The 13761-nt window shown below is 40.2% G+C and overlaps 2 protein-coding genes across 2 annotated transcripts in view; one reads left to right on the forward strand and one right to left on the reverse strand.

Moving 5' to 3' along the window:
- Positions 1-13761, forward strand: part of rbm15 (RNA binding motif protein 15) — a 16801-nt gene continuing 3040 nt past the window's right edge. Inside the window, exons 1-2 of the mRNA XM_041798819.1 lie at positions 1-8717; positions 11408-11539. Of these exons, the coding sequence (XP_041654753.1) occupies positions 128-2680 (2553 nt within the window). The 5' untranslated portion in view covers positions 1-127 and the 3' untranslated portion in view covers positions 2681-8717; positions 11408-11539. The remainder of the gene's footprint in view (positions 8718-11407; positions 11540-13761) is intronic.
- Positions 12723-13761, reverse strand: part of slc16a4 (solute carrier family 16 member 4) — a 27308-nt gene continuing 26269 nt past the window's right edge. Inside the window, exon 9 of the mRNA XM_041798821.1 lies at positions 12723-12952. Coding sequence (XP_041654755.1) covers positions 12744-12952 — 209 coding nt within the window. The 3' untranslated portion in view covers positions 12723-12743. The remainder of the gene's footprint in view (positions 12953-13761) is intronic.

Here is a 13761-nt window from a genome sequence, read left to right on the forward strand (position 1 = left end):
TGTTGTTGTTTTGCCGCAGGGTCAGTGAAAAGTCCGTTTCTTATTTTAATAATTTTCTGCAATAATTTGCAGAAATAGTTTTCATAATACCATAGGCGCCCCTAGGGTCAGCTCCGGGTGGACTGAAATGAAAGGTAAAGAACGGTCGCCGATTAAAAAACGGTCCCGGGCCTTGGACGATATTCGAGACAGGGGAGGATGCCACCCGACCAGCAAGAAAATGGGGGCTCTCTCGGTTTCCAGTGGGAGTAATAATGGGAATAGTTCGACAAAAGGCGACGGCGGCTCAACCAGGAGAAGCCTGCTCGGCGACAGGAGGGAAAGGGACTTCGAAGGACACAGTCGGGCTGGAAATAATCACAGTTGTCAGTCTGCTACCGCTAGCTCTATCGGTAAAAACCACAGCCTGAGCCTGACGCTGGATTTAGCCTCACCGAGGACCACCTCACGCGGGGAGCAGCGGGTTCAGCCTCCCAGCACTGAGAGTGAGTACAAAACTCTGAAAATAAGCGACCTAGGCACCCAGCTGAGTGACGAAGACATAGAGGATGGACTGTTTCATGAATTTAAGAAATTTGGAGATGTGAGCGTCAAGATAAGCCGCAGCAACGACGAGCGGATAGCATTTGTTAATTTCAGGAAGCCGGAGGACGCTCGAGCGGCTAAGCACGCGAGGGGACGGTTGGTTCTTTACGACCGCCCGTTAAAGATTGAAGCAGTGTATATTACTAGGAGGAGAAGCCGCTCTCCTGTGGAGAGAGACTTGTATACTGCTGCTCAAAGCCATAGACATTTGCAGAGACCCCTCTCGCCCACAGGACTTGGATACAGGGACTACCGCCTGCAGCAGCTGGCCCTGGGTCGGCTCCCCCCTCCCCCGCCACCCCCTCTGCCCAGAGAACTGGAGCGGGACAGAGAATTTGCACTGTTTGAAGCCAGGGCACGTCCAGCTTTTATTGCAGAGCGAGCTGCTTTTCGTGAAGATGATTTTATATCTCCTGAAGATGACCAAAGAGCCAATAGGACGTTGTTTTTGGGCAACCTGGACATAACTGTTACAGAGGCAGACCTGAGAAGAGCCTTTGACAGGTTTGGGGTCATAACAGAAGTGGACATTAAAAGACCCACACGAGGACAAACTAGTACATATGGTTTCCTGAAATTTGAGAACCTTGACATGGCCCATCGTGCTAAGCTTAGTATGTCTGGCAAGGTTGTGGGTTTGAACCCTATAAAGATCGGCTATGGGAAAGCGACTCCCACCACACGCTTGTGGGTGGGTGGTCTTGGACCCTGGGTTCCTGTTGCTGCCTTGGCACGAGAGTTTGATCGTTTTGGCACTATTAGGACCATTGACTACAGAAAAGGGGATACTTGGGCCTACATTCAGTATGAAAGTTTGGATGCTGCACAAGCAGCTTGCACACACATGAGGGGCTTCCCTCTGGGGGGTCCAGAGAGGAGACTTAGAGTGGACTTTGCAGACACAGAGCATCGTTACCAGCAGCAATTTCTGCAGCCTCTCCCAATACCACCGTTTGACATGGTGGCTGAGTCTTTTGTGCACCGGGCCACCCCTGAGCCTCTGAGGGTCAGGGAACGGACTCCACCGCCACTTCACTTCAGGGAGAGAGAGCTCTTTCCTGGTACTGAGTGGCCAAACCCAGCTATTCGGGATAGGGTACGTGCCTCACCTTTTGAGCCTCTGGAACACTTGGAACGTGAGCGGCGGGCGCGGGAGCCCTGGTCTCTGGAACGCGAGCTCCAAGGACGAGATCCTGCACGCAAACGGCGAGTCATGGAGGATGGACGCCACTTAGATCACTCCCCTGACAGCACTGACAGGACAGTAAGACGGAGGCGTTCTTCTCCAGATGGTAGCCCTGGAGGTAGCAGCAGAGATGGAGGGCGCTTTAGTGACTCAGAGCGTCCTGTGCGGGGGGAGAGGGCCTCCCCTGCACGAGAGCATCACAGCAGCCTTGAAAGAGGCGGGGCTGAGCGAAGACTTAAAGGCCAAAGTGTCTCTGACAAGGGACCTTCAAGCAGCAGTGTGTCAACAGTTGGTGAGCGCAAGCGCAAAGCAGGCGAAGGTGGCAAGGTGCCAGCTAAGAGAGAACGCTCTGAGAGCAGCTCCAAGGGGGGCCAGCCATCCAAAACAGACAGCACCAAACTCAGCCTGGCCTGGCACGGGATGCTGCTGCTAAAAAACAGCAACTTCCCAGCCAACATGCACCTTCTGGAGGGAGATCACAGCGTAGCCAGTGACTTACTAATTGATGGCACAACAGGGAGGCAGGTGAGCGAGCTAAAGATCACTCAGCGTCTCCGTCTGGACCAGCCCAAGCTGGATGAGGTGTCTCGGCGCATCAAGGTGGCGGGTCCTGGTGGCTATGCCATCCTGCTGGCAGTTCCTGGAACCACAGAGGATGCATCTTCATCCGACCCAGCGACCTCAACTCAGCGCCCGCTTCGCAACCTGGTGTCCTACCTCAACCAAAAACAAGCAGCAGGAGTCATCAGCCTTCCTTTAGGGGGGGGCAGAGATAAAGACAACACAGGGGTTCTTCATGCTTTCCCTCCCTGTGATTTCTCCCAGCAGTTCCTGGATTCTTCTGCTAAAGCTCTGGCTAAGAGTGAAGAGGACTATCTGGTCATGATTGTTGTTCGTGGAGCATCCTGAAAAATCAGAACACAAAATTCAAGTCATGTAAAAAAAAAAAAAAAATCTGCTGTATGTCAGTAACTATTGCATGCTGTGTGTTCTGCATTATGGGGTTACACTAATATGGTTCCTGAGTGTCTGTATGTTGCCATGTAATCCACTAAACGGACAAACAGTGCCCTCTGACCAAACTAAGACAGTGTGTGTTTTTCAAATTATTTTTAAGATTGTATGGGTTGTTCAAAGTCATAATCCCAAAGTTATTCGGCCAGTAATAAGAGAGGAATTTGTTAAACAATTGTCAGTTTAATTGAAAAGAGATTAATCAGTTTTAAAACAATTTCTTCTCAATTTACAAGTTATAAATCTTAAATTACCCAAAAATGAAAATGGAATTCAACAAGTAGACACAATAACAAATCCACTCCAATGAAAACCATAAACAATGGCCTTGCGGCTATGATGTTACAACCATGTCTCAGTTACATTGATAAACAAAAACTTAAATCAATATGTTTAACAACAGCCCTATTTGTTATCTTTCCTTATTGCCTCAGATTGTATTTGTGTTGTTATTGTGTCTACCTCCTCTTCCTATTCAAAATGCACCCACAGTGCAATAATTCTATTACTATAATCAGTTTCTGATGGAGTGTCACAAAGGTTAACATGGCATTTCTGAATTGAAGGTTTCAGTAAAGATGTCCTTGAACTAAAGTTACAAAGTAAAGCCTTTTGGATCAGAAACATTTTCAAGGTCGACACAAGTCTGCTCTTCAGCACCCCACACTCCATTTAGCAGGCGCTTCTTCTGGCCATCTTGCCTCCCTTAAGTAAAAATGATAAGATAATTGGTGAATGAAGTGTGGTGTGCTGATGAAGATTTGTACATTTTAATTGTGATGGACTTTTCTTGCCCAAGTTTTATGCCTCTGTGTGTTCTCAAAGCTGGGAAATATTTTAAGGTCACTGTTGGAAAAAAAGCAACCTCACAAATTTCAGCTACTTTTGTTGGGTACTGGCTTTGAAAATCGCAAATTACTTTGAATGAATCTTTGTTATTGTATTCTTCAATACTGGAATATCAGTTTGCAAGCTAGACAATGAATTCAGCATGTGTCAACTGGTCAAAGTAAATTGTTATAAGGACTCTATTTGGGATACTAACAGATGTGAGATTTTTGCCCAGAAAACAGCCCATAACAGTACGCATAGCATAGTAAAGCAAACACTAACATGTTTTTAAAGTTTTTTACTTCATATTTAATTTTGTGCATCCCTACCTTAGAAATGGTTGTGAAATGTGATTAATGACAAACAATAGTAGTAATGGATAAAAGCTTAGAGAGTTTGTGTTGTTTCATTTATTATTGAGTCCAGTAGGTCTATCAGGACAAATAATAATCAGTACCAGCAAAATGTTGGCTCAAAGAAACTAAAACCTGCTATCTGTTCAGTGAACTTCAAAGTTTTAGACATACGTTTACAGTAAATGTTGAGTTTATTTTTTAGAGGTTTTAATTAGATACTTTACTAATGCCTGCCAACATCTTCCCATGGCCTACCTACTATACTTTGTTTTGCCATTTTATGCTTGACATGCAACAGTAACCTATCCTGACTTCTGTTTTGCTGAGTTTGGTTAAATATGTCTTGAAAACATCAGTATGTCAGAAAATTGTTGTTTCTGTGGACAATGCAGCCACTTCAACGCTGGACTCCTGAGCAGCCCCGAGGGCAGAGCTGCAAACTTCTGCAGAGTGTTTGTGAGTCCTCAGTTATGAGGCAGCTTTCTAGTTGTGTATCCCATCTGCACCTGTGATGACTTCTGTTTTAAAAATGGAAAATTGAGCAATGTACACTTTGATGTCATGGGAGAGGAAAATCCGTAGAGCCCATGCGAAGCTGTTCACATACCTGCAAGTGCATTTGGGCACTTAATGTGACCGATTATCAATAAATTGTTCATTTGAAGGGAAACATGTTTCTTCGATGGAAGTGAATTGAAGAAACACACTGCCATACCTTATTGTGTTCCAAGGAGTTTGCACTTGAAATTTTGTTTCTGCACACAAAAGGGAGACAACATGCAGTTTGTTTAGCCTCTTTGAGGAGAGAATCCTGTGTTGTGTGAGGATCGCTGTTTGCTTACTGGCCTGTTCTGGGCTCCTAAGTTCCACAACATAAATTACTCCCCAGTGATCCTCTGTCATGCTCAACTCTTCCTGTTGGCATGTGATCATCTCATCAGGATCGAGGAGCTTCAGCTGCCCCTTCTTAACAGCCAGAATCCAGTTTGCAGTCAGAGGCTTCAGCAGATGTAAGACAACGGTGCAGTTCAGGAATCGAGGGCTGGAGCAGCATGTGCCGGTGTCCGGTGGTCTTCCTGGTAATTACCATAAAGGTCTCCTGTGCATTGTTCCTGGTTCTGAATAGGAGCAGAGGAGATCCAATCATCACCTGTTACACACTCCACTCCAGAGATTGTGTGTGACAACACTGATATTTCCATAGCGTCTTCAGCTCAGGGTGTCTCTGCAAGGGCCGAGCTAACCCACTGGGCTGATTCTTCTGTATTAGTCTTTGTCCTGTTATGGTTTGATTTGACTTAATGTTTGGCTCAGGGAAGAGGATCGGTCCAAAACTCAGCTAGGAATATTGTTTGCCCCCGTCTTTTTGCTCTCTGATTGAAGCCTCTCCAAGGAGATGAGAAGTGTTTTTGCTGTGCTGAAGCTGTATACGATTGGCGTCCAAGATCTGCGGCAGCATGGAAAGAAACATGAACAGGCCTGACCCTTTTTGACATCACTGCAAGGATCCACGCAGCAGACACTCCCCCAGGTTACCCTAGGAGACCTGTTTGTTTAGCCAGTACCCCTCTATACAGTAATGATGGCTTTACACAGTAAAGAAAGTTTCTCATTCCCTCTTGACGTCCATTTTAGTTAGAAGAGTGAAGACAAAAGCGGTGTTCTTTGCTGAGAAGGACCCCTTACTCCAGTAGAGAAACATTGCCATCTTGAGGACCATGGAGTGCCTGCTTTCCTTCTTTGAGCCTACCTGAAAAAAATCACACTCATGCATCCGACACCCAGGACAGAGCTCACTGGGGGTATGACGGTGTGACTGCTGTGTAAAAATGGCATGAGGGTGAGTAAGGAGAAAAGTGCTGCCTGCTAGGTCTGTATCGATGGCATAGGCAGCAGTGGTAAGTATAAAGTGTCAACACAACATGTAATACAATAACCAAATCAAAATAGCACAGTCTACAAAAAGCTCTGAGGCTATTTCCAATTAATACAGTTATCACTAATGGGATTAAAAATAGAATGGGACGATTTTAAACCAACAGTAGCACAAAGCATAAAACTGCTGCTTTTTAAACTGTTCATTCGAACACCAGAATATTTACTAGTCATGACCATAAAGGTGTATGTCTTTGCAGCACTGAGTTAAAACAGTTAAAACAGTAAAGTGTAAACATCCGTTAAATGATTTAGATTAAAAGTACACACAGTAGTCTTGAGCCATGTCAAAGTGATTAAAACAGACATTTCACTGAAACCTTGATATCAATAATGAATAATAAAACCTGCAGAAAGGGTAAAAAAATTAGTGCTACGTGCAAAACATGACATTTACTATGAGGCCCAAAAATACACCAATCTCTCTTTGAACTCACATTCATTCATAGTGAGAATTTTCAGTGAACCTTGACTGACCTTAGATAATGTTATTGATCCCATTTCAGGCAAACAGGAAATATTTGTAGAAGCATGTAAGCAGCAGCCAGTAAGGAGATACCATACAACTTCAAATAATAGCCTGGGGTTTTATTTACTTCATTTTTTTTTAAATGACCCTGCTTTTATTTTTTTCTTTTCTCATCCTAGGTTGATAGTCTGATCTCACATTCTTAAGTAAAATAAAATACTGTTTGTTCCTGTAGTCAAAGTTGTTTCCTCACAGCTTGTGTGTCTAAACTTTAGAGACAGTGTGGCTCCAGTACGTGTTAACGCACCACGTCCATCGGTTGAGTTTGCAGGATCATATTTTGAGTTATGATCAAGGTTAGGGTTGACCAAAAGGTATAAGAGGTGAAGTACTTTGGGCTTCGTTCGACATCTGACTTCAACCTCTCACTGTGTTGATGTCAATGTCTCTCCTCGGCCGAGAAAACAGCTCAACCGAAGTCATCTCAGTCTCGTGTCTTCTTCCCATCTAAGTTTTACATGATTTATGGAAAATTTGTCTACCAAAGCCTGATACCTCAAATGATCGCATGAAAATTCAAACTTTTTGGGAACTGAGATGTTTATTTAAACCTAATAACAAAATAATTTCAAAAAGACACCATTTCACATATATATTTTGTCTATCACATTTGATATGAGAGGCATTTCTGGCAACTGACAATCACCGGAGAGCATTTTTTTAATAATGTTTCGTATTATATACAAAATGTTTTAAACTAAAGTATTGATCATGTTGATTAGGTCGAGGTCTTAAGAATTTGTGTATCAAATTAAAATTGGCTTTAAAGCATTAAGGAATCAAACCTCAACAAACTGCTTTTTCTGCAAAACTGACTTATTTAGGAGATGTCAAAAACCTATGGCCACATATGACAGGTTTCCTGAGGATCCTGAAGAGTCTTAAAAAGTTTTAAATTTTGGAAGGCACTTTTTTAAAGAAACACCTTCACCCAGTCTGGCAAAATGTATTTCATGTTCATGATTCTCTTTTGCATTGTTTATTATTAAGCAAGAAAACCCACTGAAATGTGTTATAAGTATCACTATAGATTACATTGATTAAAAAAGAGGCATTAAATTTGGCTAATTCATCTAATTTGGGTGTTTTCTGACAAGGGCTGAACGATTTGGGAAAATAATCTAATTTTTTTCCCCAATGTTGCGATTGCGATCTAATAGTTATTATTTTATTTGTTTTATGTTCCTCATCTTTTGTGTTTCTCAAACAAACAATAAATCATTGTATATCACAATGAACACAGTATTTGGTAGAATAATCTAAGCCTGAACAATCTTGAAAAAGATATTTAATTGCAATTATTTTGACTCATAGCAAATTTAACAAATTATATTGAAGGGAATGATCATTTGAAATAAGACAATGTACAAAACAAGGAAAGTAGGATTTTTTTTTTGAAAATTATTCTAGAAAAAGATCAACATTTGAATGTTTGCATCTGTGAAGAGCATAATGTCCCTGTCTTAATGGATCTATCTGGTATTTTCAAACAAATTTCCAGTCAGAGAAATATTGCACCTTCTGCAGCAGGACATATAAAAGAATAAAGTGATAATAATATGTAAGAATAGTATTCATCAGTAGCCAATACTTGTTTTTATCTGGCAGGTGGCAGAATAATCTCTGCTTTGCTCACAGCACATGTAGACTGTATGAATAATGGTTATAACAGAGACATGAAACCTAAGGATCACTCACCTAGTTGTTAAAAATGACAACAGAAATAAGGGATTTGTCATTGAGGAGTTTAAAATTGTAACAAATTTGAAAGGAAACTTGAGTGCAATGGAAATACCACATTAAGTTTACCTCTACAATATAGATTATCCAGATAGGAAACATTCCCTGACATATTTTTCATGTGTTCTTCTTTTGTGCAAGTACAGGGCTAATCTTTGTAATTATTTGACCTGGTATGCAGTATTTCACTCTACATCTACCAATTCTTCATACTGTATTATAACAGAAGATTTGTCAGTAATAAAGGCTACATAGAGGTCATCAAATCTGATCTTCAGTTATAGTTAAAGATACAAACTACTATTCTGCTCATGCCTCAAACGGCCATACAGACTGAATGTAGTTAAGTAATGAGTACTTTTTTGTTGTGTCATTCAACATTTTCATGATTATAATCATGTGTTACTGTGTGCTAGTCAACTATCTTATTATCTATAACCCATTTAATTCATTTTTTTGTTTTATTTACAGACCTTCACTGGACAGCAGACGGTGCATTAGTTTCCAGGCTGTCAGTGATCACCATTGGGTGCCTTCTATAGTAAGTAACTGTTTATTTACAGTTTATTTTATTATTGCACACACTAAATGACATTCCCCTTGGAATAATATTTAAATCAAATAAGAACATGTTTTGTTGAAGCTATTGTAACCTTAATTAAAAATGAATGCTGCCTGTATATAGATCACTTTTATCAATGTCTAAATAATTTGTCAATAAAACCTGTTAAAAAAAGGTTGTAGCTTGAGAGTGTTTATTGCACTTTTGCTTTCACAATCACACAACAACAGACAGGAGTCACATGTCGGTTTATTGCTTCTGACTGTGCACTCTTACAAGGCTTAAAAATGAGTTTTAAGCACTTGACACATATCTACGATTGGTTAAGCATATTTTCTAAACTATGAGTTCATAAATCTAAGAGCTGGAGTGATGGCTTAACAGTGCTTCACCCATTATTGCATATGTGGCAACAAAAACATGAAATCAAACAGCTCTCAGTTTCATGTCAGTGGTTTATCAGATGCCACCAAAGGCTACTGCGATATATTACTTCAACATAGAGTTCCTACAATATCCAGATAGCTAACAAGTCATAGAATCCCAAACCAAAATCTACATTTAAAGCATCAAATACCTTTCTTAAAAGATTTTATCATGGTACAAAATATTCAGTGGTCCTCAATTACAAAAGCAAACTGGTGAATGCAACTCGTGAGCTCAAAGAGCTTTTGTGCATGACTGTCATTATTGAAACAACACAAAGGGCCTTGCTCAGTATTGTGAAAGTGAGCTGAGGGGGAATAATTTGGTACTAATTGAGACGGCATTCTTTGAGAAGAAGCATTTTTCTGCCACAAGAGGGCAGCACAAGAACATACATGGCCAGAGCTGGACCTCATCAAGCAACTCTGGAAATGACTGACTGACAGGGGTCATAGTGGCAAAACTTTAAAAACCTTTCAAAACTTTTTGATCTGATAGTAAGTTTCAAGTTGTTTGTAGGTTCTAATGTGTCTTTGGCTGACATCACAGTAAAGTTAGCAAAGATACAAGGTACCTTGTAAGGCAACCTGGTGAAAAAACAAGAAACCTACTAAAAAATAACAAACAAAAAACATTAAAAAAGATTCAACAACCAAAGAAACCCTCATGTATAAACACAATATAACTCTTTAAGTTGCATTGCCATTAACTGGCTGCCTGCAGGCACTGTAAAGGCTTGGCAATAGTTTCCTACCACACCAGCTGGGACACCCTGTAATTAAATTGACCATTTCTGCAAAAAAAAAAAAAAAAAAAAAAAAACCAAACATCTTTGTAACACAGTAGGTAATAGATTCATAGACATACAAAGTTAATAAAATTGACAAAAACTTGTACACAATCATATAGAAACCCCTGGCATTCAGTGGAGCTCATCAGCTCCTGAACTGCTCTGAAACACTGTGATCAGAATTTCAGAATCCTCATCTATTCAGGCTCTTTTTAGAGTTTGAAGTCCCTGTAAAGTGAAATCCAAACTTTGTATCTTAACACATTAGATATGTTGGAATAAGATTGCTGTAAACATGTGAAAATACTGAGATCTATGTGTGACAGTATTTTTGATTTAGAAAGTTGTTCATCTCTTTCCTGACTAACTTTAATATGAGCAAGGGAAATATCTGAGTCCATGGCATCACCAGTCTTGACGGGGACAGAGCCAGGTGGCTGTGCTCTGATCACAAGCATTTTTCTAGATTTGAGAGGATTGTATTTCTTAAGAGTGGGCGTAGCTTCAGCACATTCAAATGGCACGCCCAACATTATCCTGAAGCAGATTTTACTGCCGTGTTTTAAATGATTTTGAAGTCTAATTTCATAAATTAAGAGATGTTTTCATGACTGAAATTTGTCCTGGTGGTTATAACACACTGGCCTGTCATAAAACAAACCTAAATTAAGATGTTTTTAATCACTTTACAGGGACTTTAAATGATGAGCACTGGAGCTGATAATGCAAGGTAAATCATTCTCTCTGAACTTGCATAGAAATGCTCACTAACAGTGAGCTCAGCACCACAATTTGTCTGCAGGTGCTGCTAATAACAAAATGTAAATATCGGGTTATTTGCATTATCAGTTCTGACCCACAAAGAGACAAATGCAGCATCTGGTTTGTTTGGATAAATTAGGAGTCACAAATTACTAATTAAAAAATGTGCTTGCGGGTGCAAACACAAAAACAGTTTAAATGCTCTAAAGTTTAGGTTCAAGCACTTAAAAGTTTGAAGAATCATTTGAATTGTGCGTTTTGAAAAGAAGTGAGGTGTCAGCCACACGGCACACGACAGCTGTGGTTTGCTGGAGCGTAATGGCGGTGAGCTAAAGAGCTGGCATTCTGTTTTAATACTTGTGCATGCAAGCATTAAATAAAGTTCTGAGTAAAGTTGAAAGCAGCAAAAGATAGAGATTTAATTAGTAAGAATATAAAGTATGAGATAGTTAAACTTTTAACCAAAATATAGTTGCAGTTTAAAAGAATGTAGTGTGGGTATAGATGTGAAAGCATTTGTGTAAACACTTCATAAGAAGTCACCATTTATGGGTTATTTATAGGCTTCCACTCAGATTTATTCTGCTATCACCAGCTGGTGGTTTGTTGTGGTTAAAAATTGGTTGCATAGTAACTTAATGCTTTAAGCAGCCTTTAGTAATCCATGGATGTGTTCTTACCTATATTACAGAGGCTCAGTGAAAAGACTGATGACACAACCCCAGAACAAAAGCTTACTGCCGTACTTTACCTCTGACTCACCCACACAGATGTCAGTGTGGCCAAAGTGTAAGAGATAAGATCAGCTGGAATGTTCAGAGAGGTATGAACGACTAAAAGAAGTGTCATTAGCCAGGATTTTGCTTAACAACGCCCTGCCTTTGAACGTTACATTACCAGGAGTCAGTGTCAGCAGCATAATTACTGAGAAGCCCAAATAAAAGTTAAAGGCTTCAACTGCTAATCCAGATACAGGCGTTAAAAACAGAAGAAATGTTACGAGTACAATAGTAAGTGTTTGAGTGAGTGTGTAAATCAGAATAAAGGATTTCAGAGCAGAAGGGGAAAAATTTAAAATCTAAAATCATGCTCATCAATTATAATTGGAAACAAAATGCAAAAAAATGTCCAAAATTCAACATAAGGATGTCCTAAAAAAAAAAAATAATCGTAAAATTTGAATTGTCAGTCTTTATGCGTGTATGCTGCGATAATTAAAGGGCAGAGAAGCATCCAGAATATTAATAATAAAGATATAAATAGAGTCTATACCTCTTAATGCACACACATGCCTGGAGATAGAGATATGTTTCTTTCCTGTAAAATTACTACAGCAGTTGCTACATTTGGCTTTGCAGACAGATTACATACTGTGCCATAAGAGCAGGAAGCATTTAAGTGGTTACAAGTTCAATATATTAATTCACCATCTGACAGTTTAAGGCCAGACAAGAATATCATGCCATCCAAAGTGCACACCAGTGAGTTTGTAGGTTTATGGATATATGTTTCTGTTTCCAAAGATATCAATGAAAAGTATTTCTTTACAGATTTGTGCTTTAGTTAATGTTATCGCAGAAAAAGAAGCTAACTGCATAGTTTCATTTGCAGCAATTTTGTGCAAATTGAAAAAGACTGTAAAGTATGTTTGAATAAGTTATGGTTGTGAAGCCATACTGAAATATGCAAGATATTAGCAGATTTGGATGCATGGAGCTCTGATAATGAATAGGGGATCAAATATTTTTAGAGACATTTAACTTTTGGCTTGGCAGAGTTCATCATGATCATCTTGTCCCCAATGCCCTGTTAACTCTATGTTCTTAGACATCATGCTAGACACCGTGTAGTGCTTCAAAACTTTTTTCTCCTTAGCCGTTGTTGTGTTCCTGCTGAAATTAAGGGTCACTTGGGTCCTGACTTTAAGCTGGAGTTCAAGGTCCAAGTTATGCACTTCCAAGAACTTCCAAGTTATGAAGTTCTGAGCATGCTGCTTCACCATCGAAGGCCTTCCCTGGGTTTCATTCCTACACAGCGCCGTTCTGCAGGCGGTCCGGGGTGAAGCAGCCATTGGTCTTACAGCTGCTTTCCGCCCTCTGGTTGCGGGTCAGTTTTTTCCGGGCCCTCCAGCGCTGAGCCAGTGGCTCCAAAAAGAGGGAGAGGGAGGAGAGCAGATAACAGAGTCCCGCCAGGTAGAAGGAACAGTCATACGTCTGAGTGTAGTCATACAGGAAGCCTGAAAAACAGGAGACTTTTTAGTGTCTGTTTACCTGTTCTGACTTAAAGCACGTTTATAAAACATACCTTTATGATATATGTATAGAAAAGAGTGGTGCTGCTATGTCGCTTTCCAACAGAATCAAATATATGGAGAGTGCCCATTGAAATATTCTCATAAATATATAACTGTAGCATATATGTTTGCTTGGACATAATTTCCTATATCGCCATCAGTATTTGTGCTTAAACAGTGAATACAATAGTTTTCTTACAACTATGCCACAAAAAGACTTAATGATGTAAAATGGTCTGATCAGATCATCTCCCTTGTGACTCAACAGTCACAGAGTTACTCTGATGATCACCCAGCAGTGACCGTGTTAGAAAATAGAACTTTCATCTCACAAGCACCTTAGCCCTACCTAATGTTAAATAGCATGCACTGTCTCTTACTGCTTTATCGTGGCTCAATACTGTAGGAGAGCTCAATGTGCTAAACGCCTCACCTCATATGCACATGTGCACCAATAAATAAACCCAAATATTCACTAAGTTTTTGATAAATTGCTGGCTGGGTTTTCATTTTAGGAGCTTAGTGAAGACAGGTTGTTTTTGGAGTATGCAGAATGTCAAGACAACACAAAGGTTAAAACAGTTTAATTGCAAAGACTGATAATGAGTTGAAATAAAGGAAAAAACAACTTCATAACTCTCACGTCTCCCTCACTGACCAATCAAAATCAAAAAGGGGAGATACCTTGAATCAGTTAACAAAAAAATCCAACTGGCCCTTTTCAAGAGTCTAAAGCTGCTGCTAATGCATGG

This window comes from Cheilinus undulatus, linkage group 11 (genome assembly GCF_018320785.1).
Source record: "Cheilinus undulatus linkage group 11, ASM1832078v1, whole genome shotgun sequence".
Lineage (NCBI taxonomy): Eukaryota > Metazoa > Chordata > Actinopteri > Labriformes > Labridae > Cheilinus > Cheilinus undulatus.